At 49.0% G+C, this 17,917-nt stretch overlaps 3 protein-coding genes across 8 annotated transcripts in view; 1 reads left to right on the forward strand and 2 right to left on the reverse strand.

Annotated features, from left to right (window-relative positions):
* mnb (minibrain) overlaps positions 1-17,917 on the reverse strand; it is a 110,961-nt gene that overhangs the window by 48,649 nt on the left and 44,395 nt on the right. For 4 of the 6 annotated variants that reach the window (XM_037422551.2, XM_037422548.2, XM_037422549.2 and 1 more), the window contains exon 1: positions 16,647-17,100. The exons of 1 other annotated variant lie outside the window; for it this stretch is intronic. In XM_037422551.2, the coding sequence (XP_037278448.1) occupies positions 16,647-16,779 (133 nt within the window). In that variant the 5' untranslated portion in view covers positions 16,780-17,100. Of the gene's footprint in view, positions 1-16,646; positions 17,101-17,917 lie in introns of those variants that run through there. One more of the 6 variants, XM_037422550.2, reaches the window with a different exon arrangement.
* LOC119167149 (putative nuclease HARBI1) lies at positions 7,454-10,576 on the forward strand. The gene is made up of 4 exons (XM_037418585.2): positions 7,454-7,994; positions 8,051-8,193; positions 8,801-8,969; positions 9,686-10,576. The coding sequence occupies exons 1-4, from the start codon at positions 7,593-7,595 to the stop codon at positions 10,379-10,381; spliced, it is 1,410 nt and encodes a 469-aa protein (XP_037274482.1). The 5' UTR covers positions 7,454-7,592; the 3' UTR covers positions 10,382-10,576.
* Positions 10,581-12,891, reverse strand: LOC119167150 (uncharacterized). Its single transcript, XM_037418587.2, has 4 exons — positions 12,673-12,891; positions 11,827-11,925; positions 11,660-11,764; positions 10,581-11,267 (listed from the first exon to the last, which is right to left on the reverse strand). Exons 1-4 carry the CDS (start codon positions 12,740-12,742, stop codon positions 10,621-10,623), a joined length of 921 nt encoding a protein of 306 aa, XP_037274484.1. The 5' UTR covers positions 12,743-12,891; the 3' UTR covers positions 10,581-10,620.

Consider the following 17,917-nt stretch of genomic DNA (forward strand, 5'->3'; position numbering starts at 1 on the left):
ATTTCAACTATGATATCCTTAACCCCCGTTTGTCCCCTAATCCACTCTGCTCAAATGGTGGTCCCAAAACCACCATTTGATTATGAGAGACGCCGTAGTGGAGGGCTCCGGAAATTTTGACCACCTGGGGTTCTTTAACGTGCACCCAAATCTGAGCGCACGGGCCTACAACATTTTCGCCTCCATCGGAAATGCAGCCGGCGCAGCCGGGAATCGAACCCGCGACCTGCGGGTCAGCAGCCGAGTACCTTAGCCGCTAGACCACCACGGCGGGGCAAGTGTTCTGAGGGGAGGCGTACCGTTTGCTTTCTCCCCGTGCACAATAAAAATAAATAAAACGAAATTTTCGGCTCTAAGCCGACATATAGAAATTTCGAACGCTTTACACGTGAATTCGAATAAACACGGCATACAAGACGAGAACGGTGGCTATAGGAAACTGGGACTGCGCTATATATAGGGTCAACCAGCGGGTATTCGTGACCAAGCGAACCACACCTACGAGGTGGACTGAGCAACCAACGGTCATTAGCGCTTTCGCTTGCCCTCGGCCGTATAGACGACACAGCACGGCACGTGAAACGGGCAGACAAATATTGCGACATCGGCCGGCTCGACAAATTGCCGCACAGGTGTATCAACGATCATCGGCCTATGCAAAACATCGCGGCCACTCGCGCTTGCTTCTCCTTCTCTCCGCTTCAATTGCCGCGATGCGTTTCTTTCCCTTCGTTTCAACATCGGCATAATGGCGAGGCGCTGCGCCGTGGTCCCAAGCAGGCTGCAGAAATCGGGCACCTTCTTCTAACTAAAACCACCAGCATTTGACGGGAGGCGCGTCACGTGAAACTGTATTGCTGTGTTTTTTGGTTGTTGTTTTTTTCAGGCAGCAGTAGTAGCGATATCAAAGTTTCGTTTTACTTTTTTTGTAGGGAGAGGGGGGGGGGGCGAAGCACTTTACAATGTCTAGGCGTGCGATGTCGTCATCACGGGCCATCAGAAACGGGTATACGTGCCACAAAAATTTGGTAAATACCACTACCCGCCACCGGTCCATACTATTACGAATCAAATGTCCATCGTTACTGCCTAAAACATTATGTTTGGCTTAGCGGCGGTGTCAGAATCCCCGATAAAACTTGGCGAGGCGCTGAAGTTTTTTTTTTTTTATCTAAAACCAGAAACACATAAGTGCACTCTAAAAAAATATCGAGTAAAAAGGGTGTCTTTTTGTCCCACAACAATAATCGTCATCAGGCTTGAATGCGCTTCCTTTCTTGAAAACTCGGCGCTGGCCAGTTTCCTATCGAGAACGCAATGTAACCCTGATAATGGGCATGTCGATCGTGACCGGAATGTATACCGGGCGCGGGGCGATAGCGCAAGGATGGAACGCAATATAGATGACGATTATTGTTGTGGGACAAAAAGACACCCTTTTTACTCGCTCTTTTTTTTAGAGTGTACATCTATCTCTACTGTAAAGTCATCTATTCGAAACGCCACTCCTTGAGACATATCTGCAAAGTGACTGTGCGTTTATTGGACCGGTGGCGAATTAAAGCAATTAAGAGCAAAACATTTCGCTGTGGCAAACACCGGCGCACACCTCACTCATCCCCATGTTTCACGTTAGCGGAGCTGAAACACCCTTCCCTGCGCGCCACAATTTTTCCCGTCGCAGCCTGGATAACACCACACGGCGGCTAGACTGAATACATCGGCACCCGGATCAGTCCACATTCCACGGAATATACGTGCCTCGCAGAAGCTGCCTCGCTTCTTGGAAGCGCTGCGACGTTGCGCCGCCTTTGCGAACAGGTTTCAGAAATGCCCAACGGGAAAATGTCCCACGTCACATTATATAGGGTTCCGCTCACCTTGCCCAGGTAGCACAGCGTAGAAGAACCCAACCATCGGCGAGCCGCATAAACACGCTCGTTTGGCATGCTTGGATTGGAACAGAACTCGTGAAGAACAAGGTATATAGGGTGTACCAGAATGGAGCAGTGTGCCATCTTCGCAGAAAACCGACGGGAGAGCGCTGGTCGCTTTTTGCGATGACACCACCAGTATAGGGCGCCACCATCGAACGGTGTGCCCAGCGCGCGTATAGTTCTAATTTGCACGGCGAAATTTGCTGCAGCTTCTGAGTGATATAGTCGCATCACACGATAGAATCTTAGCGTATCTGCAGGATTAAAACACATCCGATACATTTCTATGCATTGATCATATAAATCAAGCCGCTCCACCGTCGTATGAGCTTGCACAATTCCTATTCCGCAACGGGGACACGGTTTTAGCTGCAGAAAGGATTAAAAAGCACTTCGCTGTTCATTCCATGCATATGTACGCCTGTCTAGCTGTCAAAATAATCCGAGTTTTTGCGACGAAACAAACCAGGAGGTCCGGAAGGATTACGCGAACATCATCAGCCGAGTTCCACGACCACACCTCCCCAGCCAGAAGAGTAAGTAGTCGCGATGTATGTTAAAAAAAAAGCAACGCTCAATAACGAATACTCCTCTACTTCTTTATACAGTTTACTAATATTTTTTTCACACATTTTAAGACCAGCGCGGCAACTGCAACTACCGATCTCGGAGGCTTTGTTTCTCAGCTTCTCATGAATTACTCCAGTGGAAGCCAACAGGTGGTGCCACAGTGGTACGGTGTGCTCCGGCAGCGCTGGCCTATGCTTTCGGCGCCAGGCAGCACACTGCCCTATTCCAGTGAGTCGATGGTGGCGACCAACGTACGTCACCACCAACTTTCCGCCGACGTCACGACCATCGGCTTTCCATTGACGTCACGTAGCTAACATATGAACGCCCATATAGTAACGCTTCGCATCATCCCAAACAACGCTATAGTGTTAGCGTGTGGCGTCAGGTCAATAGTAAGCTACACATGACGATACATACCACGTGGCTGCATTAAAAGCATGCGTCAATGCATCGCGGCATCCGCTTTATTTACTTCTCCGGTTTCTCTTTTTTTTTTTTCCCGAAAGTCGCATGCAGATGAGGGGAGGCGAGATTGGCACGTGAACGTGTGATGCGCGTGTCTTAATTTTCTTTCCTGCCGCGTCCCCACGTCCCTCATTTATGCCTAGTTCACACTGAAACATCCGCTTTCTACAGCGACCGAAATTCCCCTGCCGCCGAAACACAGCGTCGTTCGCACTGGACGCGCCCCGCGCCGCCGAATATGCCATCTACTACGGGGCGAACGCGGGATGGATGCGCTGTCACCCGGTTGTTGTCGCGGCTCGCAAACGCTACTACGCTATCCAGTGGTGTATAGTTCGACGATTCTCGTACGCAAGAAGCAAGAAAAGACAGTGCTGCTTACTTTGCTGGCAAGTGGCTGTCTTGTAATGCACGAAGAGCAGAAAAACCACCGACGCCAGCGGCGTTGGTGGGTTCGTTTTGCTCTGCAAGACCGCAACAAGCTCGGTCACGTTAACAGCAAGCTCCGTAACCTCTTTCACGAAATACGGAGGCGAAGTAGGCACAGAGTAGGTTAAACTCCCGTTGGTTTCAACATTCAGTTACGTGCACTGCAGCATAACAAGTGAGTAGGGCTTGGCCGCAATTTTTCAAAATTCCTTGACTAGCGCTCCTATTGGTCCGCGGTGACCGATTCGGCGGCAGACGCCGCAAAAATCGGTGCGAGAGCGATCGGCGCGGAGAGGGCCCTTTCGGCGGATCTCGCCGCCGCCGAACCGGATTCGGAGCACTTTCGGCGGCCGGAATGCTCAGTGTGAACGCGGCCTTAGGTCAGCCTCTAACTGCGATCGAATTCCAGTAACCGCGAAATCCAGAAGGGAATTAGCAACAGGAGCGAGGCGGCAACGTAACTTGCGGGCAGGCGCAACAACACGGCCGAACACACGGACTCTCAATTTGCCCACATTACTGGCAAGCGCCATGATACATCTTCATTCGTGCTCTATGCCCACATGAGAACTTTTGTTGTAACACTTTTTTTTTTTGTGGTCTATCAATCCCAAACTTATATGATTCCTATAGCTCGCCTTTGAACTACACATTTGAGACACAGACATCTTCAAACGCTCACTTATTGGATATGTCCAGCTTGTGTCTTAACGTTGACGATTCTACGGGACACCGGAGCAATAAATAAATACCTGATGGACAACGCGGGCAGCGACATGTGATCATATGCAGAACCTAACCAGAGAGACACAAAACTAATACTGAAGTGACCCTCACGCCTTACTTAAATGCTGGTGCGAAAAAAAAAATGAAAAGACGCCAGTCAGATTAACTTGGCCTCACAGTGCTCTTATGTTTTGTTTTGACAAACGATGTCACTGAAGCCACTGGAAATTTTTGCAAAGCCGTTGTAGTTGGACACAATGCCACAAGAAATCACTGCCAGCTTAGTCGTCAACGGCTCAGGTAACCAGTAAGAACTGTAAACGGCAAAACATCTACGGACCTACCATTCTCTATTAATTAGTGAAAATCGGTTGGGAGGAACTAAAACACTGCGTAATATTGCTGCTTTCACAGGCAAAATCTACCGTTTCCCATGTTCAGTCCAGCGACACCATATTTGTAATTTGTCTGCTGCGCCAAATAAAGAGAAAAGTCTGCTTCTACGAAAGTGTACGCGTCACGTCTGACAGAATCAAAATAAAAAAAAAACAGCCCGCTTTCCTTCGCAAGGTTTCGCAAAATGCCTACGCAGTGCTCACAAAAGAAAGCTGTAATGTATGAAATTAGTCATAAGCGGAAAAAAAAAACAGAAACGTAACCGATACTGATGCTTGGAAATATGAAGGAAACGAAGACAACAAAAAATCACAGCATATTCACGGAGTGAATGATGATTGGTGGGGCGAAGCATTCATCAGTCCGTCCGTGCTTCAATCTGTCCATTCGTTCTTGCTTCCGTCCGTCCGTCTGTCTGTCCCTCCGTGCGTCTGTTCGTGCGGCCGCCCCTCTGTCTGTCCGTCCATGCGACCACCCCTCTGTCCGTCCGTACGTCTGTCAGTCCGTCCGTCAGTCCATCCATCAGTCCGTCCATCTAGTGAACACTCCAAGTACCACCATCTCACATCTTTTCATCATGTATTCATCATATACAAGTACCGCCATCCGGCGGACATTCTAAGGACCGCTCTTTCGGGTACGTGGCACCGGTGGTTGCTACGCTAACGGGACGATCGGGTGACGCCATAAGGAGCTTCGCCCCTAAAACGTGTTACGTAATAAGGTACCCGCCAGAGTCTCACGCCGTGTATAATAGACAGTCGGAACTATCCCGGTGTAACACCAAGCCGGAAGCTGCTCTATCCCACGCCGATCCATCTGTCACCGACACGACATGTCACGCCCCCTTTTCGATGACGCAGGCACTGCGAGTTCGACCACGAGGGCACGTCAAGAAGACTCTTCGAAAGGCGCGTGTTTATTATGTACAGTACTCACGGTTCAAACGCGACATTTTTGCCGTATAAAGAATGGTACACTCTAAGAAGTTCTTTCCGGAGTAACTGCGCAGTTACTTCGAAAATGGCGCCTTGATCCCCCGAAAGTCGAAATGGATGCAAGTCTGCACACGGCACAGCAAGGAGGGGCGCTTTTTCCCTTGTGGAGGAAAAGCGCCCTTGTAGTGACTGCAGAAACGTTCGCGCCTACATAAACGTGTTTTCTTTCATACAGTGCCGTAAGCGTGGTGTGGTGCTATGGTTAGTGTACGCGTATGCTGACTCGTGAGTTCGAATCCCGTGTGCTTGTTGTAAATATTCTGAAATTTATTTTTGAATACGATGCTTTCACATGCCTGTACACAATTTAAAATGCTGGTCAAATCAACCAATATTTGATTTTTTTCCACTGCGAAAAATTACTGTTGCTCCTTTGAGGAGTATACCGCGAGAGGGCCGAGTAACTCCGCAGTTACCCGTAAAATGGAGGAATGACTGTGGCAGGTGAGTTACTTCTCTAAAGAAGCAACCTCGATAACATTCTTCATCATTTACTTGGAGTGCATGCACAAAGTCTCGAGATAACGACCCGGTGTCACGACAGTCTGGCCTCCAAAGATAGTGTTGGCAGTGGTCTATAGAAGTTCTAGTCGTGAAAGTATACGCCTATACAAGCCGAACTGGGGACGACAGTGGAAACGAAAGTATGTGCGTCATAACTTAGCCCTAAATTTTTCCCGTTTCAATACGCAGGTATACTGTACACATACGGTGAAAAAGAAAGGCAAGAACGAAGGCTAGCTACAACACAAAACGACTATGTATTGTTGTCGGGAAGGCTTTTAGGAGTGCATACGCCGTTGGTATACGAGGAAATTGGGGACGTTGGTGAAGCGCTGCGGCTGTTGGACGAACAAGCTCGTGCCGATGCTTTAACGCGAAAATGAACACAACAAAAAACACAAAAACGAGGGGACGAAGAAGAAGAAGGGAGACACCACGACGAAAGTGTTCTTCGTTTATGTTTTTTTTTAGAGTGCAGTTTTTTTTTCTCTTCTTTTTTTGGCAAAAAGGCTCGTTCCATGACGCGCCACAGTGACGGCCGACGCAACGTCTGCCCTGCATACGCAACCGACGCGACACTCGGCGCACATTGTTTCGTCACTCGCACTTTTTGTTATATAGTTTTTTTAACGTATATACGGTACACTCCGTCGTTCTCCCCCCCCCCCCCCCCCCCCCGTACAGGCTGGTTTCCTCATACACCGCAGTGGTTGTGACGGGTGGGGAGAGAAAGGAGCGCTTGCACGCAACGGCGACAATGTGTTAGTTCTTTCCGTTTCTGACAAGCCGTAGTTTTAACATTGCGCGGCCTTACTGCAAGAAGGAAGTGAGTACACGTCCCACTCCCGGTGAAGAAAGAACGTTATATATATATATATATATATATATATATATATATATATATATATATATATGTGTGTGTGTGTGTGTGTGTGTGTGTGTAATTACGTAATTACAGCAGCACAGTAAAAAACTTACAAACAAGACATAACGTGTCCCGTGATTACCTTTGTTCAATGAATTGCTTTTATTTCACTGCATTTAATAAGAGAAGCATTCAGGGGTGGTTCCGACAAAAATAAAGCCATATATATCAGCAACTGAGGGAAGGCGGGGAAAAAAATTAAGGGCGAACTACATAATGAAGAAACAGGCCAGATAAACAGATAAAGAGTAAACACCAGGCGCCGTGAGCTGAAACTGAGGACGCCCCGTGACGAACTTCGCCGAAACCGTTTTTCGGCAAGCAGAGACACCAAGACACCTTTCGTTCATCCACTCGCAAACGACAAGGGAACCCGCCGGCATCTCGCTGGGAAAAGGGCGGTTCAAGCCAGCTTATGGCGAATTCCATTGGGAGAGCAGGTGCACTCAAAAGCACGCTCAAAGTGCTCTCTTCCGAGGCGGCGTGTTTCAGTGGTCGAACAGGAGTAGGAGCACTGTCATCCATTGGTAGAGCGAGAGCGCTTTTGCTGCGCCGAGAGCAGCCAGGAGCAGTTCTGTCTGCTCCCTCTTAAAAAGCGGAGTGAGTGGAAAACGCAGGAAACCACGTGTTTGGAACGTCATGTCCGGACATACCCTCTCAGCAATCCTCCTCACTTGTTTACATTTTGCGGCGTCGTGTCGGGCGGTTATGGCGGCAGCGAAGCGTGCGTGGTGCTCGGGCTCGAACGATTTTAACGTCGTAGCGGCAGATTCTGGCAGTGAACGTCCACCTTGCCTGCCTTCAGATTCACGGATGGCGGAGGCAGCAAAACGTCGTCGTCTTGCCGAAGTATTTGACGAGCTAGACGATGTCAGCAGCGATAGCTGCTGGAGCTCTACGTCCGAGTCGAGTTCAAGCAGCAGCGACGATGACGACGAAGTGTATGCAGCAGCGTTTCAGCAGCTCTTTTCTCTGCCAGAGCGAAGGCCGAAAGTGGAAGCATATGTTACAAAGACGGTGGCTAGCTACTCCGACGAGGAGGTGAGTCATTCGGCTTCTGTTTTAATTAGGTTGCTTAAAGGCCTGTTTTCTTCCAGTTCAAAAGAAATTTCCGCGTCACGCGGCCGGTCGTGGACTTCTTGGCAGCAGAATTCGCCAAGTCACCGCACTGCCCTCAGAACAGTGATCATGGTGGCCTGCCTGCCAAGTCGGCTGAAGAACACATTCTCTCCTTTCTTTGGTGAGTGTCCGTACGTTTAGGAATGCCGCTGTCATCAGGTCACTGCATAATCCGTTTTATAGTGGGTTAGAGGCATATGAAATATTGCAAATAAATGTACCTAATTCGCAGCATGTCATTGGACCACCTTGCTTTAAACTTGTTAAATGCTACTAGCGAGTGTCGAACGTAATAGAGTTATAGTATTTTGTGAAATGCTTTCGTAGTTTGTACACCTACACACTGAGCTTCACAAAATTCTCGTTACTAGAATCAGTGGCAAAGCATAATTCATGATGCATCATTACAAACAACCATGAAAACTTTTGCTCACGAAGCATTTCAAATCGGCTGTGTCAGCAGGTTCACAGTGAGCTTCATCTCCACACTTATAAATGTAATGCGCGAATTAAAATTAGAATTTGTTATTTAGATAGTGCTTCTACTAATCAAATATTTTGAGTTTCTAAGGTGTCACCCAAAAAGGTGGAATCGTGTTTTCTGACTTCAGTTGTCTTGCTAATTTGCTTCATTGACAGCGACAGCATTGTTAACACCATTATTCAGTCATTGACAGCAACAGCAAGCTTAATTCCATTATTTAATTAGAGTATCCTCTCCTTTTCAGGTATGCAGCCAACAAAGCATGCATTAGAGATGTCGCTGGCCGCTTTGAAGTCGCAGAAAGCACTCACCACAGAATGATGGGCCGAGTAACTGCATTCCTGCTCGACATAGCACCGAATGTAATCAAGTTCCCCAGTGACCTGCAGAAGCTTGCTGTGGATTTTGAGAAGGTAACTATGCTTTTGTAAACATGCTATTTAAGGTATAAACTACAGTTTTTTTCACACCAATGTCATACAGCTCTACACAACTCAAGGGACCAGACTAAGAGGAATTACACCTACTCAAACCACAATAAGGACTGAAAGCAACTGATATGCAGGATCAGAACTGCAAATGAACAGAAAATGTAAAAATGCAAGAGATATGAAAGAGCACCACACAGTCAAGCCTCCTTCATGTGTATTACAAATGCTGTCAGCAATCGGACATTTTTCTTGAGTAGTTTTGACCATGTGATGCTGTTTCATATCTCTTCTATTTTCCCATCTTCTGCTTAGTGATGTACATCTAGTACTTGTCCTGCATGTACAGTGAATAAACCTAGAGTTCAGTTACTTGTGCACTCTGTATGTACTCTGTATGTGTCATTAATTCCCCTTCGTGCGGTCCCATGTGTTCTTTACCGCTCTACTATTACAATTATGAATTAGTTAGTGCCAGAATGCACCTTTTAAATAAGTTATTACAATTATTTTTCCCAGATGCTTCACAATTAAATAGCCAGTTAATTTCAATCATGTGTACCGGTAGTGTATTGCACTCGCCGTTATGAGCTTCAAGTCTCCAGTTTGTTTTAAACTTTTCCGCATGTTATTGGCACCTTTCATTACCCTTAGTGCCATGCTTATTTGACTATGTGTGTGCACATTTTTTTCTCTTGCAGCTGTCGGGATTCCCAGACACAATTGGGTGTGTTGACGGAAGCTACATGCCTATCAGGTGCCCAGCCAGGAAAGTGCGATCTGTTTATATAAACCGGCACCATTACCTATCCTTGACACTTCAAGGTGTTTGTGACAACAAGAAGAGGTTTCTTGATGCCAGCACTGGCTACCCAAGCAAAATTCATGACGCACGCATTTTCCGTCGGTCCAGGATTTCAAGTGTTTTGCCACAACTGTGCTCTAGCAAGTACCATATAGTGGGGGATGCTGCATATCCTTTCCGGGAGTACCTGATGACACCAATTCGAGACTATGGGAATCTTGACAGCATCAAAAAAACCTTCAATGCAAGACTCTCCGGGACAAGGGTGCTTATTGAAAATACTTTTGGCGATTTAAAAAATCGTTTCAGACAACTGCACAGGTTGGATATGTGGACAGTGGATAACATGTCCAAGTTTATCATTTCATGCTGTGTGCTTCACAACCTCTGCATTGATTGTGGAGATTTGCCAGAGAACCTGTCACGAGACCTGTCACTTACCTCACAAACAACAAATGTAGACTCAAGCTCTTCTGCAGTTCAAGTAAGCAGCAGTAGTGTAGCCCAACAGGATAGCCTATTACGTGGCTTGGCTAGCATCAAGAGAGATCACTTGATGATAAAAATGGGGTTGCAGAACCAGCAGCCATGAAACAAGGAATTCCTTTACGTGTTATGCAGTTGTGAGCAAATATATGCTTACCAAAGGCCCACCTGAAAAGCTGAACTCGTTAAAACACCTTCAAGGTTGGGAAAAATTGTCCTTACCACACACCTGTTGGCCCATTTGCATTTTCTCAAGGTAGTGTATTGTGCCAAACTAGAAAATAAAAGACATTGAAACTAAGTAATCGCTTTGGGTAGTACGTTTATTTATTTAAAACTACCACTTTATTTTGGAAGTCCAAAGGCCTGACGGAGAATCTCCATTTTTTCTTCATGCATTTTGCGCCGCTCTTCACGAAGCACCTGTCGCTCGGCCTGCCTTTCAGCTCTTCGATTTTCTTTTTCTTGACGTCTGGCCGCCTTTTGAGCCTCCTTTTCTTCTTGCAGTGCCCTCATTTCAGTAAAAAACAACTGCATGTGTGCCAGGCGTGCAGTTCCTACCCGTGGCTTCGTGTCGGGATTTGAGGACTGCGTCTTATTTTCCTCAGTGGTGTTGGCAGGTGACAACACGGCCGGAGATTCGGGCGAGGCTTTGAATGTAGCCCCTGAGGCGTCTCGCTCTACCTCCGGTTCAATGCTGTCATCAATGCTTTCAATTTTTTTCACCTCGTCGTCAAAAGGCACAGGGGTGGGTGAAGCACCAGACCTTTTGTTATGGTCGGAAGACGCCTTCCGACGCCTAATTACTGTTTTGTACCTATTTTCACACTGTTCTGGGGTTTTGGCTATGCCAAGCACAGCCTCGATGTCCATCGATATTTGTTTAAAGGCTTGCTTCCTGTTTTTGAATTTTTTAAATGGGCCAATCTGAGGGAAATATTTGAGGTAGTACTCTAGGAGCAGCCTTGTTTGCCCCTCTGTCCATTCAGCAGCTAGAATAAGAAAGAACCAACACATAAATGGTTTATTGGGAAACTGTCGGTCATTGTGCAGGCATTACTTATAATTGAATAATTTAACACACAGCACGGTCACTTGAGCTTAATTATCAATCAGCAAGCATTAATCAACAAAACAAGCATTTGCGCAGACTAGCAAACATACATAAGTGATAAGTTCTGGTATTGTGCATGTAAATGCAATATGCAAATTGTGCCAGTCTTCCAGTAATTGTAGTGGTCTGCTTTCCATGCTCTCTTTTTTTTTTTGTCATTTAAGGATCACTCCTACAAGTACACTTTTACACGCTCTGATGCATGCTTGTTAGATTTACCCAAGAACACTTGCTGAGGCAATTGTAGACACTCAGTGTTAATATACTTGCCTCCACCTCCTCTCCTGGAGCCTGATGGCTTGCTTTGAGCACCAGTCTCCCCGTCAGCTGATCTTGATGCAGTGGGAGCTGGCAGGTGCAGAGTATCTGTGCCATCTAAAAAATATAAATGAGCAGTAAATGTAGTGCCTCGCAATAATGTTAATACTAATACTTACCACCTCCTGTTTCAACGCATGGCAATCTGAGCTCCATGCGCATTTCTTCGCTCCCTCGCCTTGGCACATCGCCAGCCATATTTGTACGCAGAACTGCATCTGTTTTCACACAATGATGGAAATGTAATCAAATCAGTTATATAATGAAAATGGTTTCTCAAGTAGTCAGCTACATTATGCAAACTCGGATGCCTTACACTCGAAGGTAAGCGGATTAGAGCAAGCAAAAAACAAATTCTAAAAAAGTCAATTCATCATGTTACAGGGCTGCATGAAACACTGCACAAATCACTGATAATTAAAAAAAAATATCGCTTATCATACGTAGCATCTCGACCCTGCGATAAGAAATCGTGCTTCCGAGGAGATGTATGGCTTCACCGTATCACGTGGGATGCTGATCTGCCGTCTGGAGACATTAGCCACTTAAAAATCAGAAATAAAAATAAATTGTTACTGCGTGCAATACTTAGCTGCACCCACGTGACACTTGCTACACGCCACTTCGCAGTTACTTTTCTTAAAACGCTGCGAATCATTCTGTTGCTGATGGAGGGGTCTGCAATGTAAGTTTGTTTTGAATTAAGGATTAATTACTCATGCAAGGAAACTTGGCAACAGGATAGTGTACTGCAGTACTTCTAGAATTGTTTACGTTTTGTTAACTGCTGATGACAGCAGCAGCTGGTAACTGCATGAACAGTCTGATAAAGCTGTCATATCCACGGTGTTTTTCTGATATGATAAAGAATAGTGGGCTTAGGTCCACGCGCGCAAGAATGCATTGCATGCTGCATGCGCGACAAGTGCGCTGAAACAAATAAAAAGCAATCAAATTCACTTTACCTTCCGTACTAGATGGTGCCTGGTGTTGAATTAAAGACAGTAGGATGCGCTGAGCTTCCGAGTCCATCATGTAGTAGTATACGAAGCAGCAGCTTTGCAGGATAGCGCGCAAGCGAGTGCGCTGTACCAACCACTGCCACACGTGCTTTCCTTGCCCGTCCGGATCAGACCGCACGTGTTTTGCAGCAGAGGACGCTGGGATGCACAACCTTTCTCCTCACTCGCCTTTTTATTCCCTCACACCTGCTCTGCGGAGGTGTGCCGCATTCCAGTGGCAGGTCGAGTGACGCGGCTCTCAGTGCTCTGCCCCCTACTCCTCTCTGCTCGGCACCCTTACTCCTGTTCTCTCAATGGAATTCGCCATTAGAAGTGTTGCGGTTCGGGCTAGTTCGTATGACATGACGATAGTTACAGCACGAGAACAGAACGGCCTTCTTGTCCCTTCGTCGTCGTTCTGTTCTCGCGCTATAACTATCGTCAAGCCAGCCGATGTGGGTATACATCGTTTCAAACTTTCGAAAGTGTTCACCCTCCAAGCGCATTGACTCATATACAGATCTCGTCTCAAAAAATAGCTCATCCTGTCGTGGTGTCATGACTGGAAACCGGCTGTGCCTCACAAGTGTTGTCGCCCACGTGCTCGTCATGCCCCGCCAACGGTATGGGTGGTTTTTGTTTTAACAAGTTTAATTGACCCCAGTTTATGTCCTAGTAACATACGCTACATCTTAAAAACAAATAATGCACCTCCTGATTTCCTTGACCTTCACGGTCTGTTGGAGTCATTCGGTTGAACAAACTAGCGCCTCGGTCATTGCCCCTTATTAAACACTGAAGTATATATCCTGCAACGATCGCGGGGTAGAGTCCCGGCTGCTGCTGCCACGTTTCGAGGGAGAGAAAAAAAAAAGGATCATGTGATTCGGTTTAGGTGCACATGAAACACTTAAAGCATCAAGCGATCAAACTTTCGGAGCCCTCCATTTTGCTGTCTCTCAGAATGACATCATAGTTTTGGGACGAACAACATCAACGAAATGTCGATAAGAACTAACAGACAGTGCCAAGTAAAGTAGCCTCTAGGGGGATATCATCAGTGGCAATTGTGATGTAAATGTGAAGAAGGAAAAGCGGACGAAAAGAGAACTTTTCACTCGCAATCCTATTTGTCCAACTTTTTTTTCCCTCCCGTTTCCCTTATAATTGCTACTAATAATATCCACTATACTTTCATTGGCATCGTTCGCTGTTAGTTCTCGTTGGTATTGTGTCTAACGAAGAAAACAAGCCCCTAAATTTGTATCTCCTTTCATCAACAATCGGTATACATATAGAAGCGTCCTCGCGTGTGAGATACCGATGCGACGATTGCTTTAGCGCCACGTAACGCTCGCTGTAATACACGGTGTTGCACTTAACGGAGCAGAAATTGTGCGCTTTCGTGTGCGTCACAAGTTTCTCCGTGCCGATCGCGCAGCAAAAACGCGGACTTCGTGCGTCGGCGATCCGTTGTAAGGCAGGTAATTTGATGTCTTCATCTGCTGGTTGCGCCGCACGCTATGGTGCTAGCGCATCTGAACAAGAGAGGAATGCGCGCAACGGGGGCAACGCCCTTCGTTCGACATGTCGTAGTTGATGCTCGCGATTTAAAAAAAAAAAAAGAAAAACGCCATACACTTCTCTCCCTAAGGGGCAAGCCAGCATGACGAAGCTGTTGGAGAGAATTGACCAACGGCTTATATTTCATCTTACGAAATAAGTTTTACATAAAGAGCAAAGCAACAACTCGCTTTTCCGGTACACATGAACTTTATTGATTGATATGTGGGGTTTAACCTCCCCAAACCACCATATGATTATGAGAGACGCCGTAGTGGAGGGCTCCGGAAATTTCGACCACCTGGGGTTCTTTAACGTGCACCCAAATCTGAGCACACGGGCCTACAACATTTCCGCCTCCATCGGAAATGCAGCCGCCGCAGTCGGGATTCGAACCCGCAACCTGCGGGTCAGCAGCCGAGTGCCTTAGCCATTAGACCACCGCGGCGGGGCAGTACACATGAACTTGACTACAATGAAGATAATATGCATATTACATTTTTACTCGCTCTAGAGAAATATTGGTAGTGCTGGTTTCGCGCGACATCTGAAACGAATGCGCGACTCAATCCGACGCGACGATGGCGGTCGCATAAGGTGGGTGTGGCTTCCAGCAAGCACAGTTGTCAAGCGTTCTATCATGCAACGAAATTTGCACTCGAAACAGTGCCTCTGCGTAGATGAATCGAAGTCCACAAACGATTGACATGTGGGGTTGAACGTCCCAAAACTCCACAATGAATTGACCACCTCAATATTTATCTTCCTGCCAACCCCCCTCCCCCCCCCCCGCCTTTTCAATGGTCACAGGGAAGCCATCGTATGCTGGCAGTTACACTGACGACGTCGAAGCAGAGTAACCTATAGAAACCAGCAGCGTGTCAGTCACGAGGGAAAACCCAACGCGTTCATACAAAAAATATAAACAAAACAAACAAGCGCGTGCCGAATCTAACAGACGCGACCACAACGGAAGGCTATAGCTGCACGTGCCGTATCATTCATCTCGCCGCGCCAAACTGGAGCAGATCCGAAATCCTTGGCTTGGCGTCAAAGCAGCTGCAGCTGCAAGAGGCCGGAGAGATAGGCCGCGGCAGCTGCAACTGAGTCACACCGCGATGCACCGACGCGATCGCTGTAAACAGTGGGGTGAGCCAGGGTTGTCCTTGAGACTTCAAACGTCGCCCAGGATTTGGAGATTCTCTTGGCTGCGCCGCCCAAATCCGGGGATTCATTTTTTTTTTTTTTACGAGTGAAGCAGAGCACTAACTAGTTAGGTCGCACTCGCAACTAGATCATAAAAAAAAAAAACACGGTTAATGTGCATACACACCATCGCATCGCACGTGACCCTAACTTTCCCTGGTACAAAGTGATAGCAGCTCTGGGTTACTTTCCTTTTTGTATCTCGTCTCCGCGAGCTGCTTCTCACGTAAAAGATGACCTCTCACAAACTCTGCCCCTTACTGAATCCAAAGGGTGTTTTCCGGGTGCACGCGCGACCAGGCCAGACTCTGCAAGACAGGGGCGTGGGCCCCTAGGCGGCCGCCCTTTTCACAAGCGCACTTTCGGCTCGCCGTTGGCCAAGGCCGTCTCGGCGCCGATAAGGACCGGCGCGGCGGCGCTGGCCCCGAGGTCGACTCGCTCGTAAAATAAGCGAGGGGGGGGGGGTAGCGGTAGAAGCAGAGACGGCAGCACCCTCCGCCCCCGCGACATTGTTGCGAGTGCCGGCGGCTCCCCTTATCTAGGAGCGCGTTGCACAAGAGCGCAACGCGCCGCCGGCGACGGCTGGCGCAAATCGGAGCGTCGCCTCCGCCCCGCCCGATTCAGACAAACACGCGCAATTCGACAGCTGCGCCGGTTCACGAAAAGGAACTGAATTATAATAACAAAAACAACAAGACGGTAGGCAACAGTACGTGCGGCCTGCACAGTCGTCACGGCTGTACGGCTTCTTGCTCCGCGAACGTCCCTCACTTGAAATGCCTGCTTGCGTGTCTGTGCGCAGTGCACGCACGTTGGGATGCCGCGGAGAAAGCTGAAAAAACTGTGCGAGGCCCTTTTAGCCCGCAGATCAGAACACTCATGCAAGGGTCGTTGAACATGCTGTCGACGCATGAATGAGTAACATCTCCGTGGCGGTGACCATGGTCGCACAACAGCAAGCCACCGAGGGGCACGATGCAAACGTACGCGCAGGTGGCGCCGCCGCTCGGCGAAATACGCAAGCAGAGCGGCCGACGAGCCATGCAAACAGAGAAGGGGCTAGACTAGAGGAGGAGGTTAGGAAGAGGGAGAGCGGCGGCCGCCGCCGAAGGAGGGAGGAAAAGACGGCGGCGGCCGCGTACAATCTGGCGGCGGTCTACGGTACTCACGCTTGACGCGGATGCTGTCCAGGTGGAAGAGCTGGCTGGCCTTGTTCCAGTCGGACTGCTTGGCGAGCAGGACGGGGTCGTCCGGCGTGTCCATCCCCGCTGCCGCTGCGCCGTCACTGCGGGCGACCACCATGGAGACAACGGGGCACCATTCAGCCCGGGCCAACAACACTCAGGGCACACACACGCCACACACACTCGCGCGAGAGCACCACTGCTGCACACTAGCACACACAGCGCAGAGAGACGGAAGAGCTGGTCGACCAGTCGCGTAGTAATCCGAAAAAACCGATGGACACTGCACGCTCGTTTTCACGGAACCATCCCCATCGTGGACGCCTCAATCCACCGCCGCCAGCGCTGTCCTTTCGGAGGAAACCAACATAAAGTTTCGCCACTCGGAAAAACGCGCCCCTCCTCGCGCGCCGCTATCCCTCTCTCCGCCGGCGCTGGCTCTTTTCTGCGCTTGACGCCGACGAAGGAAAGCGCGCCGCCGCCGAGGGAGAACGCAGCACGGGCCACAGGCGCGCACAGCAACAGCGGCGGCCCCTGGCGTCGTCTGCGATAGCGACGCCCCATTGGCCGCCACGGCGCCGGGCCGACCAATTGCGGCGCGGCAGACGCGGCGGCGACCCGGCCGACGACTGCGGCTGGCGTCGGGCTTTGCGTCGAGGCAAGCGACCGCTGGCCGACGACCAAGAAGGGGTCGACAGGCGGAAACTAAACTATCCATTCCCTACACACAGACCGCCGAAAAAACAAGGGAAATCGGCGAATGCGGCTAGGATACAAAATGTTCGCCGCGGGCCGGCGGCGTCCATGTTCGCCGTCACGGAAATCCCTCTCTCGCCAAGCCAGCCACGCAACCGAGCAAAACAACAACAAAGCGCTCTTCGCCGCACAACACGGATCCGCGCTCGCTGGAGAGGCGCTCCGACGTCGCCCATCCACTCGGCCCGGCGCGACCTAGAAACGGCAGCGGTCGCCTAGCCGCGAGTTTTTGAATGAACGCTGCGGCGGCGGATGCAGAGAAGTGTCGGGCCGCGCCTACGCTCGTCGTGTTAGTACGTACGCGCGGGGCACGAAAGCTTCCTCCAAGGACGGCGGCTGGCTCCCCCCCCACCACCACTCCAAGACGACGGCAAGGCAGGAAGCAGCCCGCTGAGAGCGCAGCATCTGACAAGTGACAGATAAAGAAAAAGAGGCCCCCGCTAACCCCCCTCTGCCAGCTGTGAATGAAGTCGGCAACAGACAGCCTCCCCCCCCTTTTT

The sequence above is a fragment of the Rhipicephalus microplus genome, chromosome 4 (genome assembly GCF_043290135.1).
Source record: "Rhipicephalus microplus isolate Deutch F79 chromosome 4, USDA_Rmic, whole genome shotgun sequence".
NCBI lineage: Eukaryota > Metazoa > Arthropoda > Arachnida > Ixodida > Ixodidae > Rhipicephalus > Rhipicephalus microplus.